Below are 18758 nucleotides of genomic sequence, written 5' to 3' on the forward strand. Positions count from 1 at the left end.
GTAATATGCTAATGACGGAACTCGCACCAGTGCAAGGTCGCAGGATACAGGTATGCATCCGAACACACACCGAGGTCACCTACCTGGGCGCATCCGAACACACACCGAGGTCACCTACCCGGGCACATCCGAGCACACACCGAGGTCACCTACCTGGGCACATCCGAGCACACACCGAGGTCACCTACCCGGGCACATCCGAGCACACACCGAGGTCACCTACCCGGGCACATCCGAGCACACACCGAGGTCACCTACCCGGGCACATCTGAGCACATACCGAAGTCACCTACCCGGGCACATCCGAGCACACACCGAGGTCACCTACCCGGGCACATCCGAGCACACACCGAGGTCACCTACCCGGGAACATCTGAGCGCATACCGAGGTCACCTACCCGGGCACATTTGAGCACATACCGAGATCACTTGCCACCCACATCCGAGCACACACCGAGGCCGCCTACCCGGGAGCATCTGAGCACATACCGAGGTCACTTGCCGGGCACATCTGAGCACATACCGAGATCACTTGCCACCCACATCCGAGCACACACCGAGGTCACCTACCTGGGCACATCCGAGCACACACCGAGGTCACCTACCCGGGCACATCCGAGCACACACCGAGGTCACCTATCCGGGCACATCTGAGCACATACCGAGGTCACTTGCCGGGCACATCTGAGCACATACCGAGATCACTTGCCGCCCACATCCGAGCACACACCGAGGTCACCTACCCGGGCACATCCGAGCACACACCGAGGTCACCTACCCGGGCACATCCGAGCACACACCGAGGTCACCTACCCGGGCACATCCGAGCACATACCGAGATCACTTGCCGGGCATGTCCGAGCACACACCGAGGTCACCTACCCGGGCACATCCGAACACGCACCGAGGTCACTTGCCGGGCACATCTGAGCACATACCGAGATCACTTGCCACACACATCCGAGCACACACTGAGGTTACCCGCCGGGTACATCCGAGCACATACCGAGATCGTTTTCTGGACACATCCGAGCACACATCGGGTCAGTTTGCAGGGCATATTCAAGCACACGTCAAGGTCACTTGCCGGGCACATCTGAGCACACACCGAGGTCACCTGTTGGTCGTCTGGCTGGTGTTGCTGTGTGCGATACGAGTTAAAGACTCTTAAGGCTTGAGCCAAGGGGGGGGGGGAGACTGGGGCGGCGTAATTCGAAAGGTGTTTACTAGGCTTTTTACGACTAATTGTGTGCTTCAGTGCCCACAAATGCAAGTGTATTGGGGGAGAGTAAGAAGAGTAGCTTCAGGTTTTACCCTGAGCTTCTTCCTGCTGTAGCTAGTGAGGATAGGATTGAAGTTCCTATATCAGCAGACATCTGTAACATTCACCCTTGTATGTAGCAGTAAAGTTGTGGGGAGGACGTCATCGTTTTTAGGCAAATGTCTTTCAAATGACCTTTCAAATGAGACAACTTCTCCACGCTGGGGAAATTGCATCAAAGGAAGTTATAACATTTGTGTCGCTTTCACCCCCAGTGGCATGCACGTGTGTGGCCGGAAGTACGCTGAAGTGTAGAGCGGGTGCTGTGCGTCAGCTGAGTGACTCATCACCTACTCAAGACTCAAGACATGCGTGGCTTAGATTGGGAATTGATCACCCTGCTAGTACTCAAACATGATGCAAATCACCCCAATTTTCCCTATGATGCGCATTATATATATATATATATATATATATATATATATATTATATATATATATATTCCAGATATCCACTCCAGCGCGCGATAGACGGGGGCAGCACAACGGATTTTGACTTGGGGAGCGGGGGCAGGGGGGGAGGATTTTCCGGATGGCAGCCAGGAGCCAACACGACCTCCTCATAAATCCTTGCGCAGTGTTGCATTCAGCGGAAAGACAACGAGGGTATTGGCCGCGTCATCGAACAGTTACTCATACCACATACCAGCAAATAAATGTCTACAGTTTAACAATAATTCAGAATGACCCTTCTAGTGATTCAGCTAAGGAACTCACCAGCCTAAAACGAGGTCTGCTGTTCCAGAAAAGTCTTCCAATGCAAAGAGAAGAGCATAATGATGAGCAGAATTTTTCCGATACACCAAGTGGGCAGCCTAGTCTGTCCCGGAGACCTCGCTATCCCAACACAGAACATCTTGGTCCGGAACCGCGGCCATCTGTTGCATAACAGGGGCCTCCTGGTCCGGAAATGGGGCCTCCTGAATATAGAGGGTGCCTCCGAACCCAGAACAAAGGTCTACTACACTGTAACGGGGGCCTCCTAAACCAGCAAAAAAGCCTGCTTAAAACAACATTGGGCCCTCCGATCTTGAAGATTGGGTACATTATTCGTGAAGATAACCTCATCACCCAGAAAACGGGTCCCTTGATTTAGCAAAGGGTCTTTTGAGCCAGATTTATTACTCTCTTGCTCAGTTATGGGGCTTCTTTGATCAAAATGTTGGCACCCTACGGATAGCCACAATACTTTCGCTTTTCGAAGACGGCGTCCTTTTTTGGAGGGAGAGGGGGAGGCAAAACATACTGTTGCCTCCCTCTGCCCGCCGGCAGAAAAAGGGGCAACTACCTCTCTGCCCCCCCCCCCCCCCTCCCCGCTGCGCTGCCCCTGGCGACAGGGTCTGCGAACGCGTCCACGCAGTGTGCCCTGCTTCAAACCACTGAAGTCATTCATTCATGAGACCATTATTAGTCATCGTCTTGTATTACCCAACGCTGATGAGTTTACACGTTTAGATGTGTTACATGCGTATCCCTTAACAATACCGCGACACATATCACATTCGTTGACTGACTCCCGAGCCCGCACCATCCCACATCCCACCACTCCACATCCCACCACATCCCACCACTCCACTGTACAAAAACAATTCGGTAAACCCCCAGGCACTACCGGCGCAACGGACCAACGAAGCTTCCATTCCAGACCGCGACAGCAAGCGAGGCCGCCGCCGCCTGGTCACCGCGTCCCGAGGATTACCCACGCCGGCACGCGACGTCACTCTCAAGGTTACGTAACTCGTCGTCTGGATTCTCCGCGGCCGGCGGACGGCCGGCGGACGGCCGGCAACCGCTATCTCATTCATCCTCCGCGATGACTTGTCGGTCTGCCCCGCGCAGTTCGCGCAGTGCGCGCCGCAGGTCGGCCAGGTTGGCGTACTCGCCGGCAGCGCAGGCCTTGCCTCGCGTTCCGACGAACCGCTCGACGGGCGGTGCGCGCGCGGGCCGCGTCGGCCGCGCAAACGCCGTCCGTAGCCGCGCGATGCCCGCCATGTCCAGGTAGTCGGGCTCGCCGCGGGGCGAGGAGGTCCCGGAGCCGGCGTCCGGGACGCTGAGGCCGCCCGGCGGACTCGGGGCCGACAGGATGTCGCGTATTGCCGCCATCGTCATGTAGTCGGACCCGTCGGCGGGCGCCGGCGCCGGCGGCGACACGCTGATGTCCGGAAGCGCGCGGTCCGCGTGGCCCCGCCATGAGGACCCGTGGTCCGCCTGGTCCCACCATGAGGACCTGCGGTCCTCTGACTGCGCCGGTGGGTCCACCACAATGTCCGGGACGAGGCGTTGCCCTGGCTCGGGGCAGCGGCGCGGAAGGCGTGACGTCGGGGTTTCGGCGCCGCGGCTTTTGACATCCGCCGGCGAGTGGGCGATGCGACCGGACAAGGACGCGCCAGGTCCGGTTTCAGCGGCGTCGTCCGCCACGGCCGGCTGCGGCGCTCCGTGGCTGTCTAGCCGGCCGAGGGCGACCAGCGTCGGCCCGTCGTCCTCCTGCGGAAGCAGGGAGCGGACGGCGCCAGGCCGACCCCGTCGCAGCGCCTTCGCCTGCACCTTCTTCAGCGCCCGGTGAAGCGCGCCGGGTGAGACGCGATGTCGAGACGGCGAGCGGGCGCGCGGGCTGGGAATGGTTGTGCGCGCGCCGCCCAGCGCGCCCGTCGTCAGCCCGGCCAGCGCCAGGTTCGGCAGCGACTTGTTAAGCTCCCGGCACGGCGCCGCGGCCACGGCGCGCGTCGGTCGCTCCGTCCAGCGACGCCAGAGTGCACCGAAGCGGTGGGGAGATGCCGGCACGCTCAGGCCCAGGAAACGGCGCTGGTCCTTGCGCCGCGGCTCGGCCGGCGGCGCGGCCGGCCGAGCACTGAGGTCACCGAGGCTGACGCTCGTCTGCGGCGGCGCGCCGAACTGCACTGGGAGCACGGGCACCTTCAGCTCGTGCAGCGAGGCGCAGCGAGGTCGCGGCGGCGGCAGCGGCGGCGGCGGCGGTGTGCTGGCCCTCGAAGTGAGCAGGCTGACCTCGGAATCTCGCAGGGGCTCGTATTCGCCCGAGGCGTCGCTGTCGTAGTCAGAGTCGTCGTCGCGGTAGCTGCGCGGGCCGCAGGGCGACGGTGGATCGCTCATTCGGCGGCCGTTGTAGCAGGAGGAGCTGGAGCGGACGGAAGGCGAGCGGGCGTCGCGCGGAGTCTCGCGGCCGGTCGGCGGAGTCTCGCAGCAGGCCCACGAGGCGTCCGCGGCCTGGCTGATGCGACAGTCCAGCATCTGGGAATGGTTCGGGGCTCAGCTGGGTGGAGGGGCCGGGCGGCATACGCAGGCCTCCACGCGCCGCCACTGCCGAAATATATACAGCTGGAACACGGTATACAGACTGGCAGTCCGCACCATCTCAGTTAATCTCATCGTTTGCGAGCCAATGGTGCTTAAAGACCAGGGACTGCGCTACCGCAAGACCCGCATAAAAACACATGCCACGTCTTCGTATCGTAGATGATATTTCAGTTAGTCTCACAAGCCTGGAGACGAGCTATAGAATCAAGCGAACAGCTGACAATGCCAATTACAGCAATTCAATTTACGGAGCATCTGTAGCATCATCATTACTCTAAGACGTGCAGAGGCTGCAGCCGTTGTTCTAGATCAGGCGGCAAGGTTCAGAAAATCAACCATTTTTGAACATTTGCATTTGAACATTGAACATTTGCAACCATTGCATTACGATTCGTCAAACACATTCATTAACCTACTGACAGCATAAAAAAATCCAACCTTCCGAAATATTGCAAGTAATCGCGAACAAACTTGCGGAATTGCCTCATAATCAATGTGGCGACGTCCATTTTGCAGCAGGTTTCCCTTTAACGACGTCATAAATCGGCAGGGTTTGGACATGAATACGGGCCGAGTGGGAGACCAGCAGTAGCTGGTGATGTTTCTTTTATGTAAAGTTTTAACCTAGTGGGCGAGGATAAAGCGAAAACGCGTGCACATTTCGGGCGATCTTGATTCCTTGGGGTTGAAAACCGCTGTAGAAAACATAATATCGGGAAATTCCCTGTTCTAGGAAATCAAAATAAAAGAACGTTGTTGGTACACCCGATGTCCTGTGAACGGGACTACAGGCGCAGTTGCATCTTACAGGGAAGCAACAGTTCCGGTACAGAGCGCATGCGGGCCGCTATCCCGAATCCTCACCTTTGTGCACTCAAACGTAGCATCCAGCTCCGTTGTGAGGTGCCTCTGCTCGCGAGACCTCATCCCAACCCCTCTCCGTCCAGCGCAGGCCAGCGACTACCGCCCAGCCGTCCCGCAGCCGGCGCCGTTCGGGTGTTGGGGAGGGGGAGGGGGGATTTCCAGCGCCCGGCTCCGTCCGGGCAGCGCGAGCGGAGCGGCCCGAGTTCCTGAAATCGCAGTCGCCTCCACCAGCGAGGACACTGGGCCTGCATGTCGCTCTGACGCGTGCTGTGTTCCAACAAAGCGGACGAGTCCGCTTATGACGGACGGACGAGCGCGGTGTGCGCAGTCGCATGGTTGTGACATCCCTCAATACGTCCCCGGTGGGACAGCAGCGGCTCTTGCGTAGGTCTGCCCTGCAACGCGCCTTGTCACCTCCACACCACAGTCTTTCCCACAACGTTCAGATCCCGGTGCGGCTTTGCATCGAACATTGTCATTCCACACACCGACGGTGAAATCCGGAGGAAGAGTCCAAAACTTGCACGATCATGATGCCGTTGGTCAGTTGAGTAGCCGCTTGACCATTCAAACACGACACAACTGCACGTATCAGCATTTTGAGATAGTGTTTGAAAAGGCACGTGCGGAACACAGAAACACGCCCTGGGGTAGCCCATAGAAGACTATGTAGAGCGCGCTCCGGCTGACATCACGGTCTTTTGTCAAGAAATGAAGGGTTTCCCGGGCAGGCGAATGTGATCCTCTGCTACTTGCCGGTGTCTCTCGCAATCTAAAGAAGACTTTTTAAATTTCCGCGCTATCTAAGTGCGATTACTTGGACCGCTCGTCGCAGAGAACTGCCAGCCAAAAGACTCACAAACAGTGAATATACGGTTGCTCGGACTCGCCTATGTCTCGTGTCTTACATTTTCTTTCCATAAAAAGTCACTTCACCTGGGCTTTTAACCTAGCATTGACGCCTCTCTTGATTTAGTGATCTTGCATCACGTCAGCAGGAACGTTTCGTGTCATCAACAATCGCAATATAGTCCGAACACTTCGAATTTGCAAGTCAATAACGTTACGTAGCACGTAAGAACATTCGTGTGTGGCGTAAGAGTGTGGCTTTTTACCTGCACCAGTCAAACAAGAACGACATAAGCCCTGATAGTGTTGTGTTGCATACATACCAAAGTCTCCAAAGGCGCTGACCACACCATGCGTCACGAAGTCGCCGGTGAGCAGTCGCAGTATGTTGGTTCATAGGCAGGCTCTTCGAACTCATACGCGCATATCGCCTGATCGTCTCGGCAGGTACTGCGACGCTGCAGCTGGCTACGCCGGCGGCTTAGCGCCGGGCAACTCTCGGCGAGCATCCCGATTTAGCGTGCTTTCCAGAAGCGCTAGAAGGCCGTCACGTGTTTTCCGCTTCCTCGGAGGGGCTCAGTCGGAGTCGCTGCGCAGGACAGGTCGGCATGCACGCCTTGTGCCAGATGAAACTGGTGGCAGCTGGATATACGGAACGTGCACAGCAGCCAAGAGCAAGGAAAGATGACATGCCCGAATTGGCGCAACAGCTGATGTCTCGAACTGGTCTGCATGGAGCAAACAGTACGACAGATGACACGACTTGTTGGGAAATTGCGTTCCTTGATTTGAGCCTTTTCTGGGGCGGTGCATCAAAGGATGAAACGTTGCCGTTGGAAGGTTGAGCATCGTCGAAATAATTAATTGAAATAAATGCCAGTAAGCATGTGTTCCCTTCACTTAACATGCTGATCATTACACAGTTTGGCCAACGTAACAACGGTAGCCCAAATGTGTAAACACCCAAACGAACCGATGAAATAATGCCTCCCACTCTTAGCTACACTTTTCTGGTCTGCGAAGGCCGATGTCAAAGGAGCTGAAACGCCAAACTTCTGGACGGGAGAAAACAACGGATATTGCCACTATTTCACTGTCATTTCCTTGCATCCTGCCTATGACACACGACTACACGTAGTGCTCGGGGTTTCCCTCTTATGCGAACATATGGACTGTGATTCATTACACGACGAAAGGAAGTAGACATGACCATGCGAAAACATCACAAGCTGACCAAAGAAGTCGCCAGCTAGCGTTCATTGCCGGTTCTAATGCAATGTTACGCACTCTGAGCCTCGGTCAAAGTTGCGGTTGTTTGACTTTTCACTGATGTGCTCGTGGAGAATCCCTCGACTGAGTTCTCAAAATGAGGTTTATATACACTATAAGATATGCGCTAGCTTCACGCGGCGTTCGCGGCCGAGGTCGATTTCTTCAGTGGGTCCACCGCACGTGCTGTGAGAGTCATGTTAGAGATACGCACACGTCAATGCCGGTCAGTGCCAGTGTTCCACGCCTTCCTTACATTACAAGACATCCAATTTGAGGACCTCTGGAGACAGGCAGGAAATGTAAAGACGGTGATGGGACATGCATTTCCAGGCGAAGTTTTCAGCACGAAGAATGGGAATGCTACAGCTGCTCTCTAGTTATTACCGAAATGAATGTGTGCCCTCTCCAGTCCTGATCCCCTTAAGACTTTTTTCAAAGCTAAGGGCCCACGTTCTGCTTAATGGGAGTGCAATTCCATCCCACAGTAAAGTGAAGCTGGGACTATTAGGTTTTACGGCCTACATTTTCATTTTGATTTTCCATTTCTATTTGAATTCGCACAAAAATATTTTCCTTCACCAGAGGGTGCTAATAATGCATGATTATTCCGCGGTGTTGACGATCTTCCGGTTTACCGAGATTTTCATCTCTTTACTTAGAATTTTTAGTACAAGCACAAAAATATCTAGTTTCACATGAATAGGATCCACCCATAAATTTAGGCCACCCAAAAAAGATCGACCCACAGAAGCTGCCTTTGAAACGTACCTTATGACTCGACACGCAACTGCTTTAACACGGAAATCCCAACAACTTTAGCTGATAGGTCCATGGTTAGTGTGATCATTTGCCCAATTTTGAATAACGGTCAGTGGGTCATTATGAGGATATTTTGCCGACAAACTAACAGGAAGTGAGGCCAGACAAAATGATCGTTTGAACTGATCTATGGAAAATCAATCTTGCCTGCGCATTCACCGATATTTCAAAAAAGAGCACTTCACATCGGCTGGCATGAAAAACAGCAGTATTGCCTCGTTGACATTTCGGACAAACTGCCGCCGCTTTATTAACCACCAGGGACACGCTGGTGCTGGTGACTTGGGTTCGCTTGAGTTGCTTGACACCTTACATGACAGGCGACCGGATGGTAAGGGGATCCCAATCACCCAACAGCAAATCCCGAACAGCTGAATTACTGCCACCTAACAATCCGTTCTCGGTCGTGACGTCGTGGACTGAAACAATGCTGTCTTCGTAGTATCCCATGTTCGCTCTTTGTCTCCCTTCCATATGACCCGTGCCAATGACCAAGCAAGCATAATTGTTTACAGTATCTAGAGGAAACACGCACAATTTATGTGTAGCATGCAGCAAGTTTCAGTAAGTCTTCAGCTCACTTTTTTGCGGTCGGTGCAATCACTTCAAGCATTCAAGCACAACGGACGTTTTACTGGGAGATTGCCCTGGTTATCTTTGCCATCTTCTCAACACGCGCTCGGGTGGAGGTCAAATTGACTCCCGAAGGTTTTTCCAGAATAAATTTCCTAACGGCGAGGTGTAGCCGCGCCAAATTTAGCACAGCTATAGACAATTAAATAGTGGATCCTTTGGCATAACAATTTAAATGTACACTGTAAGGTCGTTGACCTATGGCAGGTTAAAGTCAGGCCATGGTTTCAGCGAAGCCAATTTCTAGGGAATCCTTCAATCTGATCCAACAACGGCGTGTTAGAGGAGGCCATACGTATCTGAGATGCTTTCTTAGGCAACACAACAGTTGAATGAGCAAATCACATTGACCTAAGGTCAGTTATGAAGGTCACACCAAGGTCAAAACCAACTTATTTCATTACTCTAGGTTTGCTGTATGGGATGGTTTTTGGTGCCCATTTCGAGTTCATTGATAGCAGGAACCGCATTATACATATTCCAAGGACTTCTTGGAGGTCAGAATAGGTCATTGACCTAAACTGACCTGGGTCAACATTTTGTGTAAGGAGCATGCTGCCTAGCGTAATCTTTGTCGCTTGGTCAAATGCAAACCTTAAGGCAATGTTGTATGATTTTGATCACATTGACCTTTAAAAGGTCACTGGCCTTAAATGAGAGTGTGAGCTTTTGCTTAGAAACGGTTATCTAGGTTCCGAGGGCACTTTGGAGACCAACCTGAAACTTGACCTTGCTTGACCTTTTTGGCCCGAAGGTCATGACCTAGGAACCTGAACCTTTGACCTAATTGAGTTAACGTACAGGTCAACACACCCTGTAAATTTGGTGTTTCTAGCTTTCTTTGTTCCCGAGATCTCAGGGGAGTCAATCCCCCCCCCCCCCACCCGAGCGAAGGGTATCTAGCCGGCCACCCGGGCGCGTGTCAAAGAAGAATAAGCAATATTTTTAAAATCATTTCCTTCTTTGATGATTTACTCGAAATGTCGCCATCGCCCAACCATGACGCATTTAAGCATGCATATAACGGGCATTACATACACATAACAAGCGCAGCATCTTTTTTGAGCGTTTACGTTATGAAGATTTTAATGCTTAGCGATCGTAATACGAATCAGTCACTTTCCAAACACGGATCCATTCGAAGCTGTGTATAACATATCACTTACAACGTTGGCTGCTTCCTAGGAAGCTGGAAAGTTTGATGTTCTGACTTACTTCAGTGCTCCATCTATCGCATACCAAAATTGGCCACCAACAGAAGTTCTCGAAGTGAACTGAAATTATGTTTCCATTGGATGCTTTTCTGGATAGCTTCGCTATCACTGCTTGGCGCATTGAAACAGGGAGAACAGGTCATCTCACAACATTCTGAAAAACGGTGCCTTTCACCTAGCACGGCCCAGGGTACTTCTCAGACCGCGACCACCGAGGACACTTCTGCTCTTTTGATATCAGGATGGAGATAATCGTCGAAGTTTATCTGCGAAACTTAAACATCATTAATCAAAACTAAGCCACACCCAGGAGATACGTGCCATTTATCTAATGACGTCACAGATGATGCAGAACATCACATGGATCCTCAAAATAACCTGAAAAATCAGGACTCTGCAGGATCCACCTCCAAAACGACATATCATTTGCTATTGCCGCGCGGGCGTTTCTCCGCCCTTCCCCAGACCAAGGCGGCCTCACAAACTCCCTGGCAGTGCTTGCATCCCCTGCCAGGTTGAGAGGGAGTTAAAGTCATATAGCATCATTGGTTGAATGTGTCGTTAAGCTCCTAGGACACATGCAATCCTGCAAGAGTGTGTATGCACTGCGATAATGTGCGCAGCTTTTCGCAATGTTAGAATTTTCCCAATTTTTGGGGAGCTCTTCATCCTTTTGAGAAGCAACGGAAGCGATCATGAAAAAATGTAAAGCTGCAAAAAAGTTTCACACATTGCAAGCAACTAACCCCGCTGCAATGCTACAATCGCCACAAATTTTAGGTCAATCGAAATAGGCTTCACCATCTACACATTTGTGTTTGCATGTAGAAACGTACTGGCGATTTAAGCCATGCCTTCCAATTATCTATAGCGGACAAATGCCAGCGCTGCTTAACTGTGACTTTGGGCGCTGAATGAAGTCGACCTAGTGGTTGGTTGTTCATTTCAAAGACACATTTCATACAACGCCCTTTCAGTTGGCATTTGGGTTGATTTGCCGCATGCTAGGTGACGACTCGCGGTGAAACGATGATCTTGAAAGGTTCGTCCTTTGGATGTCTGATCCCTTGTTCATCGCAAACGCAATGGCCTGCAATTTTGTTCTCAGTAATTCGCTGTCCAACCTGGTCTTAAGCCATTCACCACTGCAACATCTGTCGTAATGTTTGGTAAATGGGCGCGTGTTTGATCACTTCATTTATTTAGCATTGGTCCCGTTCCAACATAAATCTGCCGTTTTTGAGGGGAGGGGTGCTCGGACATATGTCATTGAACGACTACCGAAAGGGAGATTGCATTATTGACCTTAGAATCATGCCATTATACGCTTAAAGAGTAAGAGTCAGGACGCCATTGTTGGAACGCGTCCGGAACACCGACTTGTTGGCACGAATGGGCGAGACAGAGCAAATTGACCTGGCAGATAAATGGACCTTATATTACCTCTTCCAAGGATCTGGCGGGACATGAGACAGTACAACTGGCCTGATCGATAAAAAATCACGCCGACGGACAAGTTGCAAAGTAATCCAAATTTGGACGAGAAACTGCGAGCTACTTGATTAAACTGCCAAAATCGTCGTGCAAACCTCTACTGATGACGTCATAGCTGAACTGTCTACCTTAACATCGGTGAACAACTTCTTCAGAATGTGCCGAATCATCGCCTGCATGATGTTGAAAGTTTGGTGGGCGTACCCGGCGCTGTCTGGAATGCCTCTTAAAGCTCAGGAGAGGTCTTTACGCCCCCATGCTGATTTGGGTTTACCCTTGTGACCTATTCTAACTTCAAGAGGTTCAGCTGCTGCACGTGCTCGGGAAAAACGCTAGGACTGTATTCAAATGTCACAAGTGGCCTGTGTTAACCACAGTCCAGTAGAGTGGTGCCCTAAACGTATTAATCCGTGGTCATATGCAATCACTTGTCGGTTAGTTTGGTTGTTCCCTGTGGCTGTTTGATTCCGTAAACAGTCCACGCGAGTGCAACTCCGCCATCTGTGCGGAACTTGTGAACTTCACAGCTTAATATAGGTGGCGATACAACAGTGATTGCAGTGCAGGGCTACATCTCCCTCAAAATTAAAGGTTTTGATGCAGATGTGGAATTCATTTGCGAATAGAGGAATTTTGTTCGAAGCAGAACGCAGCCTAAGGTGTTAGTGGATTTTATCATGGGCGTAAGATGTGAATTACAACAGTGTCGATGATGCTGCAGCCTGCACTTGTCAATGGACTATAGATGGAATGCTCTCCCTGCTTTTATTTTATAGGTGGTGCGGCTCCCAAACAGGGTGATAAAAGGTCCGTACAACCGTGCAGTCCGAACAGCCGTGGAGAGTCATGACTGCTGTGGTGGACACTCAGGGCTGCAGACCTCGTGGAGATAGCAGTTTCAGATCCCGAGATGTGGGAGTCCGGGTGTCCAAAGTGAGGGTCTGCTGTTGGGTTCAGCGCAGAAAAAGGCAAGCTTGTCTGCGGCGTGAGGAAAATAACCGAAATAGCTGAGAAGGGCAGCTGTCTGTACGCCTTGACAATATAGAAGTTGGGGCATTACCAAAGCTCCCCTGGCTGAGCCGTACGCAGGGACACTTTGGTTGATTACGGGTCCTTCTAACTGTTTCCTTCGGTTCCTGTGACATTTCAAAGTCCCTCCTAGATACTGATGGGATATCAGTACTGGTCAGGTTTTCCACGGCCGCTCAGGGGTCGTATTCACCGCCCGGGGCCCTCCATGTGATCAGCACCCCTCCCCACACTCAGGGTCGCTCTTGGCCGTTTTAGCCGTTCAGGGCCCTTCTGGCAGCTCAGAGGCCTGTCCAGCGCCTGGTTGCTGCTGGACCACTTTAGCCGTCGAGCAGCATCCCGCCACTGATTGCTTCTCTGGCTGCTCAGCGGCCCAAGTGGCCGGTCAAGGTCTCTTTCCTGGCTCAGAGTGGAGTCCTCTGCCTTCCGACTGGTCATTACGCTCTGGACATGTCCGGACGCCACGGAAAAGAACATACGTGCCTTGACCGTTCAGGGTCCTTCTCCTGGCTCAGAGTGGAGTCCTCTGCGTTCTGACTAGTCATCACACTCTGGACATGTCCAGACGCTACGGAAAAGAACATACGTGCCTGAGCACCGGCCATTTCAGCTGTACACGCCTGCATTTCCTACTACACTCTGCCGTGGGTGCTAGTATTTCGCACTGAGCTACTGATGTTTCTACAAAAGGGACCAGAATGTAGTTACCGTGATCTAAAATTGGGAGATAATTTTGGACGGGCATGGTGAGCTGGGTTCTCTGTGTCATGAACGCCACTCGCTTTCGAGAGCGAACTGTAGCATGACCGGCGAGATGCTTGATGTAGATGCGAACACTTTCCAGCTGCACGCTTTCCGCGATTTGTGTGTCAATATATTACAGATCGCCTAGCGCGGAGGAAATCACCACTATGAATAGACGGTACAGAAGCGACGTCGCAAAATTAATGTGAGAAATAACAGAAGCATACAAACGAAGAAGGCAGGAAGCAACTGAAGTACAGCGGTGGGCTATAAAGAAGAGGGATTCTTGACGTACCGGGCAATGAATTACAAGTCTAATACATGAAACACTGGAAGTGCAAACGATTAAAGGAAGTGCATCTTGCTGTTATATACTAACTAGAAGAGACGCTGCTAGTGACATCTCGCGGCCACGCGAGGCCGTTGCCCTCCACCATACTAGGTGCTGCTGGCGTCATCTCGCGGCCGCGTGGTGGCGCTGCTCTTCACCACACTGGGTTTCATCTCGCGGCCGCGTGCTAGCCTGCTCCTCACCACACTAGGTGCCATCTCGTTGCCGCGTGGTGGCGCTGCTTTCCACCACACTAGGCGCCGGCGGTGCCATCTCGTGGCCGCGTGGTAGCACTACCCTTCAACACACTCAGGGCGTGGTCGGCTGGCACGCAGCCCCGGAAAATTATCCAGAAAGTTGGAAAATATTCTGGAATGGCGTTTAGCACCTCCATCACGGAAAATTATCTTAGAAAATTTTCCGTGCCGAGAGAGAATCCCGGAAAATTTTCGGAGCATGGTCAAGACAGAGAATCTATTTTCGCTACGCATGGCTATGACCGTTTGCTGTGCATGACGCATGAGAGACGAATCTGGGAGATAATTCCGAACGGGTGTAACGTAAATGGCGAGACTATGGATAATTATTGGAGATAATTATTTGTTTATTTTTCTGATATAAACATGAATATCATTCAAATCAAAATGACATATCTATGATAACACCAAAAATATAATAATTATACATAAATAATAGTAATTATCGGAGATAATCATTCGCCGAACAATTTTCTCCTCGGTCGAACATGCCGAAGTGTCATCTCGCGGCCGCGTGGTGGCGCTGCTCTACACCACACTAGGTGCCGCTAGTCTATCACAGTCCACCCCCGCGGGTGTGCGCGCGGGGGTGAAAGTTTTGCCTAATTTTGCTTCCACCGCCGCCCAAATCCCTCAAAACATCTACCACAATCATCAACATGTTCAAAAACACAGGCTCGGTAGCAAAATGTATATGTCTTCTCTCCACGTGCAACACGGATCTCTGAGAAGCGTGAGCTGCACTCACAAAAACCCCTGTTCATGTCCTTCGCACAGCCTATGTCACACAATGAGCGGAAAGCTCTGCCATCATGGAGGCGATTGGCGATGCAAAATATCACAAGCGTAACATCGCTTTCCATCAACAAGTCACACAGCAGATCCCCGACTTCTGATAAACTGAACTAGAACGTGTCATGCAACACACGACTCAGATATGTTAAACTTTACCCTGAGCGGGCCCCCGAGTGAACAGGAGGCGTCTACATGGCCTTTCCAACAGGGACGTTCAAACCGCTATCTACACTGAGTGTGCTTTGACACAAGCCCACTCTCGATCTTCGTGAACGTTCTACATTCCAATGAACCAAGACCTATCCCATCAGTGTCTTGCATCAGATGGTCAGTAAACGGGCGAATGCTGGCACGCGGGTGCAGCAAGTGGTTGGCTTTAAAACCTGGCACATCGTCCACCATGACGTAATATCCCGTAGCAACACTGTCACTGTCGAAACTTTGTGCTGGATCTGTAAATGTGTCCGACAACATGTTCAGGTCGTCCACATTAAACCGATGCCGCTCATGTCCTTGCGTTGTTGCGAATCGATGACGGTCCTCAACGCCGAGACGCGCATCATGGAGTCTTTTCCGCACTGGATCGGAGAGAACTTCGAGTGCCTCAGTGATTTCCTGGAACTTGTATACCGCTTCCGGAGAACGATTCTTGTCTGGGTGATATTTCACCGCGAACTTTCGGAACGCCATCCTAATTTCAAGCTCGGATGCTTCACTGCTCAGACCGAGCACTTCGTAATAGTTTCTTTGGCCACTGGCAAGGCTTTCATGCAGGACACACAGCGCCACACAGGCACAAGGCAAGTATCCTAACGTCGCCATCATTTCGCGCCAAATAAGTATGTGTACGTTATGTATCACAGCTTGCAATAGCCTTGCGCTCCCCTTTTGGCGAAGGCAAATCTCCACAGACAAAGTATGTTGCAAAATCCTCACTCCGGTGTCCTTGCCTTCTCGCACTCGCTGACCTCACTTTGAAGCGCACTTTCGAACTCTTCCTTTCCTTCCGATTTATTTCTTAGTCAACACACTGGCCTTCCAAGCTAAGTGCGCTACACGTGTCAGTAACGCTGATAATATACGGGCTTGCAGAATAGATGAGTAAGACTCGTAGGTTCGTGTGAACACCACGTTCTTCCACCTACGTATCCTGTGCCCAATCCTTCAGTGTGGAACCACCAACCACTGATTCTACAAGCAGCCCTGTCCACAAATCGGTGACAGCAGTATGTCACCCAAATCTCTTCACTTAACCCACAGGCCTTCAAAACGCGGCGAAGCACGACAAGCACCTCAACCACCCGCCCGTGCGCACCAGGGTAAAGTCGCGTGTGCTTGATTTCAATGCAAGCCAAACACGGTAGGCCGCCGCGGCGCATGCGTGCGCTACTCAGCTGAACGTGGACCAATCAGCGCCCCGCATTACGAAGTGTCGGGAAGCACCTGGAATAGAAAACGCTACTAAATACAAGTCGTGGATTTACTATGATTAAGCGTGAAATGTTGTGGGGGTTTTGGTATTTGTAACGAATCGAATTTGTTACTAAATTTTATCAAATCGGTCAAAAATATTTGTAAAATCTTCATACAACCCAATGATACCTAAGCAAATATGGATCAACTACAATAACAAGCAAAAAGTATCGTATTATCTGCGCCAATATAACCAGTCGCTGAAAATGCAAAAGTGGTGCAAATAATAGACATCCCTGGCGCAAAGCGGTACGGAAAGTACCATACGTACGAAGCCGATTGTGCGGGGACTGGGCTTCCCGGTGGTGTAGGCCATTGGGCATGCTATTCATCCGCGATTTCTGAGTGAAAATATGATGGCCACACCATTACATTATCTATTAGTGCTATGGAAACATAGTGTTTAGGTAAGTGTTCTTGGCATCGTGTCGTTTGGCAATGACCTCGTGTGCAGAACATGTTGTGCAGTGTGATTCAACTCCGCGCGAATCAAATCCGTTTGGACCCCAGATAATTGGCAGGTGATTCCAGATTTGAATCAGCTGTTTATTTAACCAAACTTGCCTGACCGATTCTGTGTTGTTCTGAATAAAGTAAATGTGCCCAGAACCACAGTATGTTTTAGCTTGCTTCAAATAGAAGTGAAATGATTAAATCAAACTAAAAATTTTCAAGGATAAGATATTTATACTCAAGGTCTCAAAAACTCATGATATTAAAAAACAACATGTTAAAAGTTAAAGGTGACTGTGTATGATGGCACCACAGTCAACCTTAAGTATACATCCACAGGGCTGACACCTTCGTAACAGGAACACACGAAACCAGGCTGTTGTGCACACCAAATTCAGTCTATGGTAAACAGTGCTGATTTTTGTGTTGGACTCTAAAATGTTCTAACACATTCTTCCCCATTTACTGTTGCATCATCATAACTTTGTAACAAAGCTACACACTGTGCCCTTAAGTTGGCAGTGACTACATGCTGAACTTTGAACACCTAGCTATATGGCATGCATGCACATATATTTTTACCCTTATGTTCCTACTACAACAGATGTGCTACTCTGGCATAATGCATGTGGGAAGTGTTTCTATGCAAGATGTATGGTTACATTCTGCCACCCAGTGCCTTAAGCCAAAAAATTTGTGGCTGCTTATACATGTGAAAGGAATATTTACAATCTTAAAAATGTTGTATATCTTTTAATGAGCAATCAGTAACACAGTTGTTTAAGTTTTATTGCAGTTTTGATATGCAGAAGAAAGGCTTTGGCTAGTCTGTCTCAAATCACTTGCAGGCATGAAATACATCTTGATAAACATTGCTGTCTTATGCTTCCCATGTGTTAGTATTAAACTGAGTTATTTCAAATAATTGCAAGATGTGCCCATATTCATGCTGTCATTCATTTTCATGTTGCTGTCATGTTGATTCTGTGAATTTGTGACAACAAGCTGTGATCTGTTGCTTCTCCAGGCCCATTCAGTGTTCTGTGTTAGTTCAGCTGATTCTGGCCATCAGAACCACTGGAGAAGCTAGGAATTTGCATCAAGCTTGATCCACAGATAATTTGGGTGTTTTTTATTTGGTCTGGAGCTGAATTAAACCAAGCTAAGTCTGGTGTAGGATGCCAGTGATCTGTTAGAATTGGGCTAATTTAAGATGAAGTTGATGTTGCTGCTTTATGATGAGGTTTATGTTACTGCTGTACCTACCATAGTACATCCTCCACCCAGGGTGGTATGTCACTTACTGTCTGTCACTGCCAGTCATTTTTGAATGGCATTGTCCAGACCACTAACTTGTTGTATCATTGAGGTCTGGTGCATCAGTTACCAAACACAATTTTGTGTTATAAATTAAGCATGCTGCCATGCTGGGTATGGTCCACTTCAGCTTACCTCCTCTGACTTTGGGCACCTGCTGCACCTGGCTGCAGGGCATCCCAGTTGGGGAAATAGGGAACATGTGTGGTAGTCAAGGATACTTGAATGGTTTTGCTTATTCTAGTGTATAGGGAAGTTATTATGGCCTTGAAGTATTACTGTAGGGCCAGGATAAGTTTATTGATAGCCAATTGGTAACTAAGGTGGGGTAGCATAAACAACCTTTACTCAGGTTACAGAAAAGGAAAAAAGCCACTGGTACCTTGACTATTGCATCAGCTACAAACTATACCTCACTTTAATTTTAATTGTGCTACAAAACAGTATCTAATTTAACACTGTGCTATTGTTTCCTTTTGTTCATCATTGCTCACACCACTGTTAGGCATGTATTACACCACATTAAATTTGCAGAGAAGGTTAAATAATGACTGCAGAATAGTGGAACCAAGGCTGCAAAGT

At 50.3% G+C, this 18758-nt stretch overlaps 2 protein-coding genes across 3 annotated transcripts in view; both read right to left on the reverse strand.

Annotated features, from left to right (window-relative positions):
- cn (Kynurenine 3-monooxygenase cn) overlaps positions 1 to 18758 on the reverse strand; it is a 122721-nt gene that overhangs the window by 79336 nt on the left and 24627 nt on the right. The gene's annotated exons all lie outside the window — the stretch shown is intronic.
- On the reverse strand, positions 2728 to 5584 carry LOC119093990 (potassium/sodium hyperpolarization-activated cyclic nucleotide-gated channel 4-like). Its single transcript, XM_037217036.1, has 2 exons — positions 5497 to 5584; positions 2728 to 4566 (listed from the first exon to the last, which is right to left on the reverse strand). The coding sequence occupies exons 1-2, from the start codon at positions 5557 to 5559 to the stop codon at positions 3118 to 3120; spliced, it is 1512 nt and encodes a 503-aa protein (XP_037072931.1). The 5' UTR covers positions 5560 to 5584; the 3' UTR covers positions 2728 to 3117.

The sequence above is a fragment of the Pollicipes pollicipes genome, unplaced genomic scaffold (assembly GCF_011947565.3).
Source record: "Pollicipes pollicipes isolate AB1234 unplaced genomic scaffold, Ppol_2.1 Scaffold_4002;HRSCAF=4701_pilon_pilon_pilon, whole genome shotgun sequence".
Taxonomy (NCBI): Eukaryota; Metazoa; Arthropoda; class Thecostraca; order Pollicipedomorpha; family Pollicipedidae; genus Pollicipes; species Pollicipes pollicipes.

Coding starts and splice junctions, on each gene's coding strand:
- LOC119093990 (XM_037217036.1), bottom strand. CDS start 5,559: ATGAGGTCTCGCGAGCAGAGGCACCTCACAACGGAGCTGGATGCTACG. Junction 4,567..5,496: donor CTACGTTTGAGTGCACAAAG/GTGAGGATTCGG, acceptor AACCATTCCCAG/ATGCTGGACTGTCGCATCAG.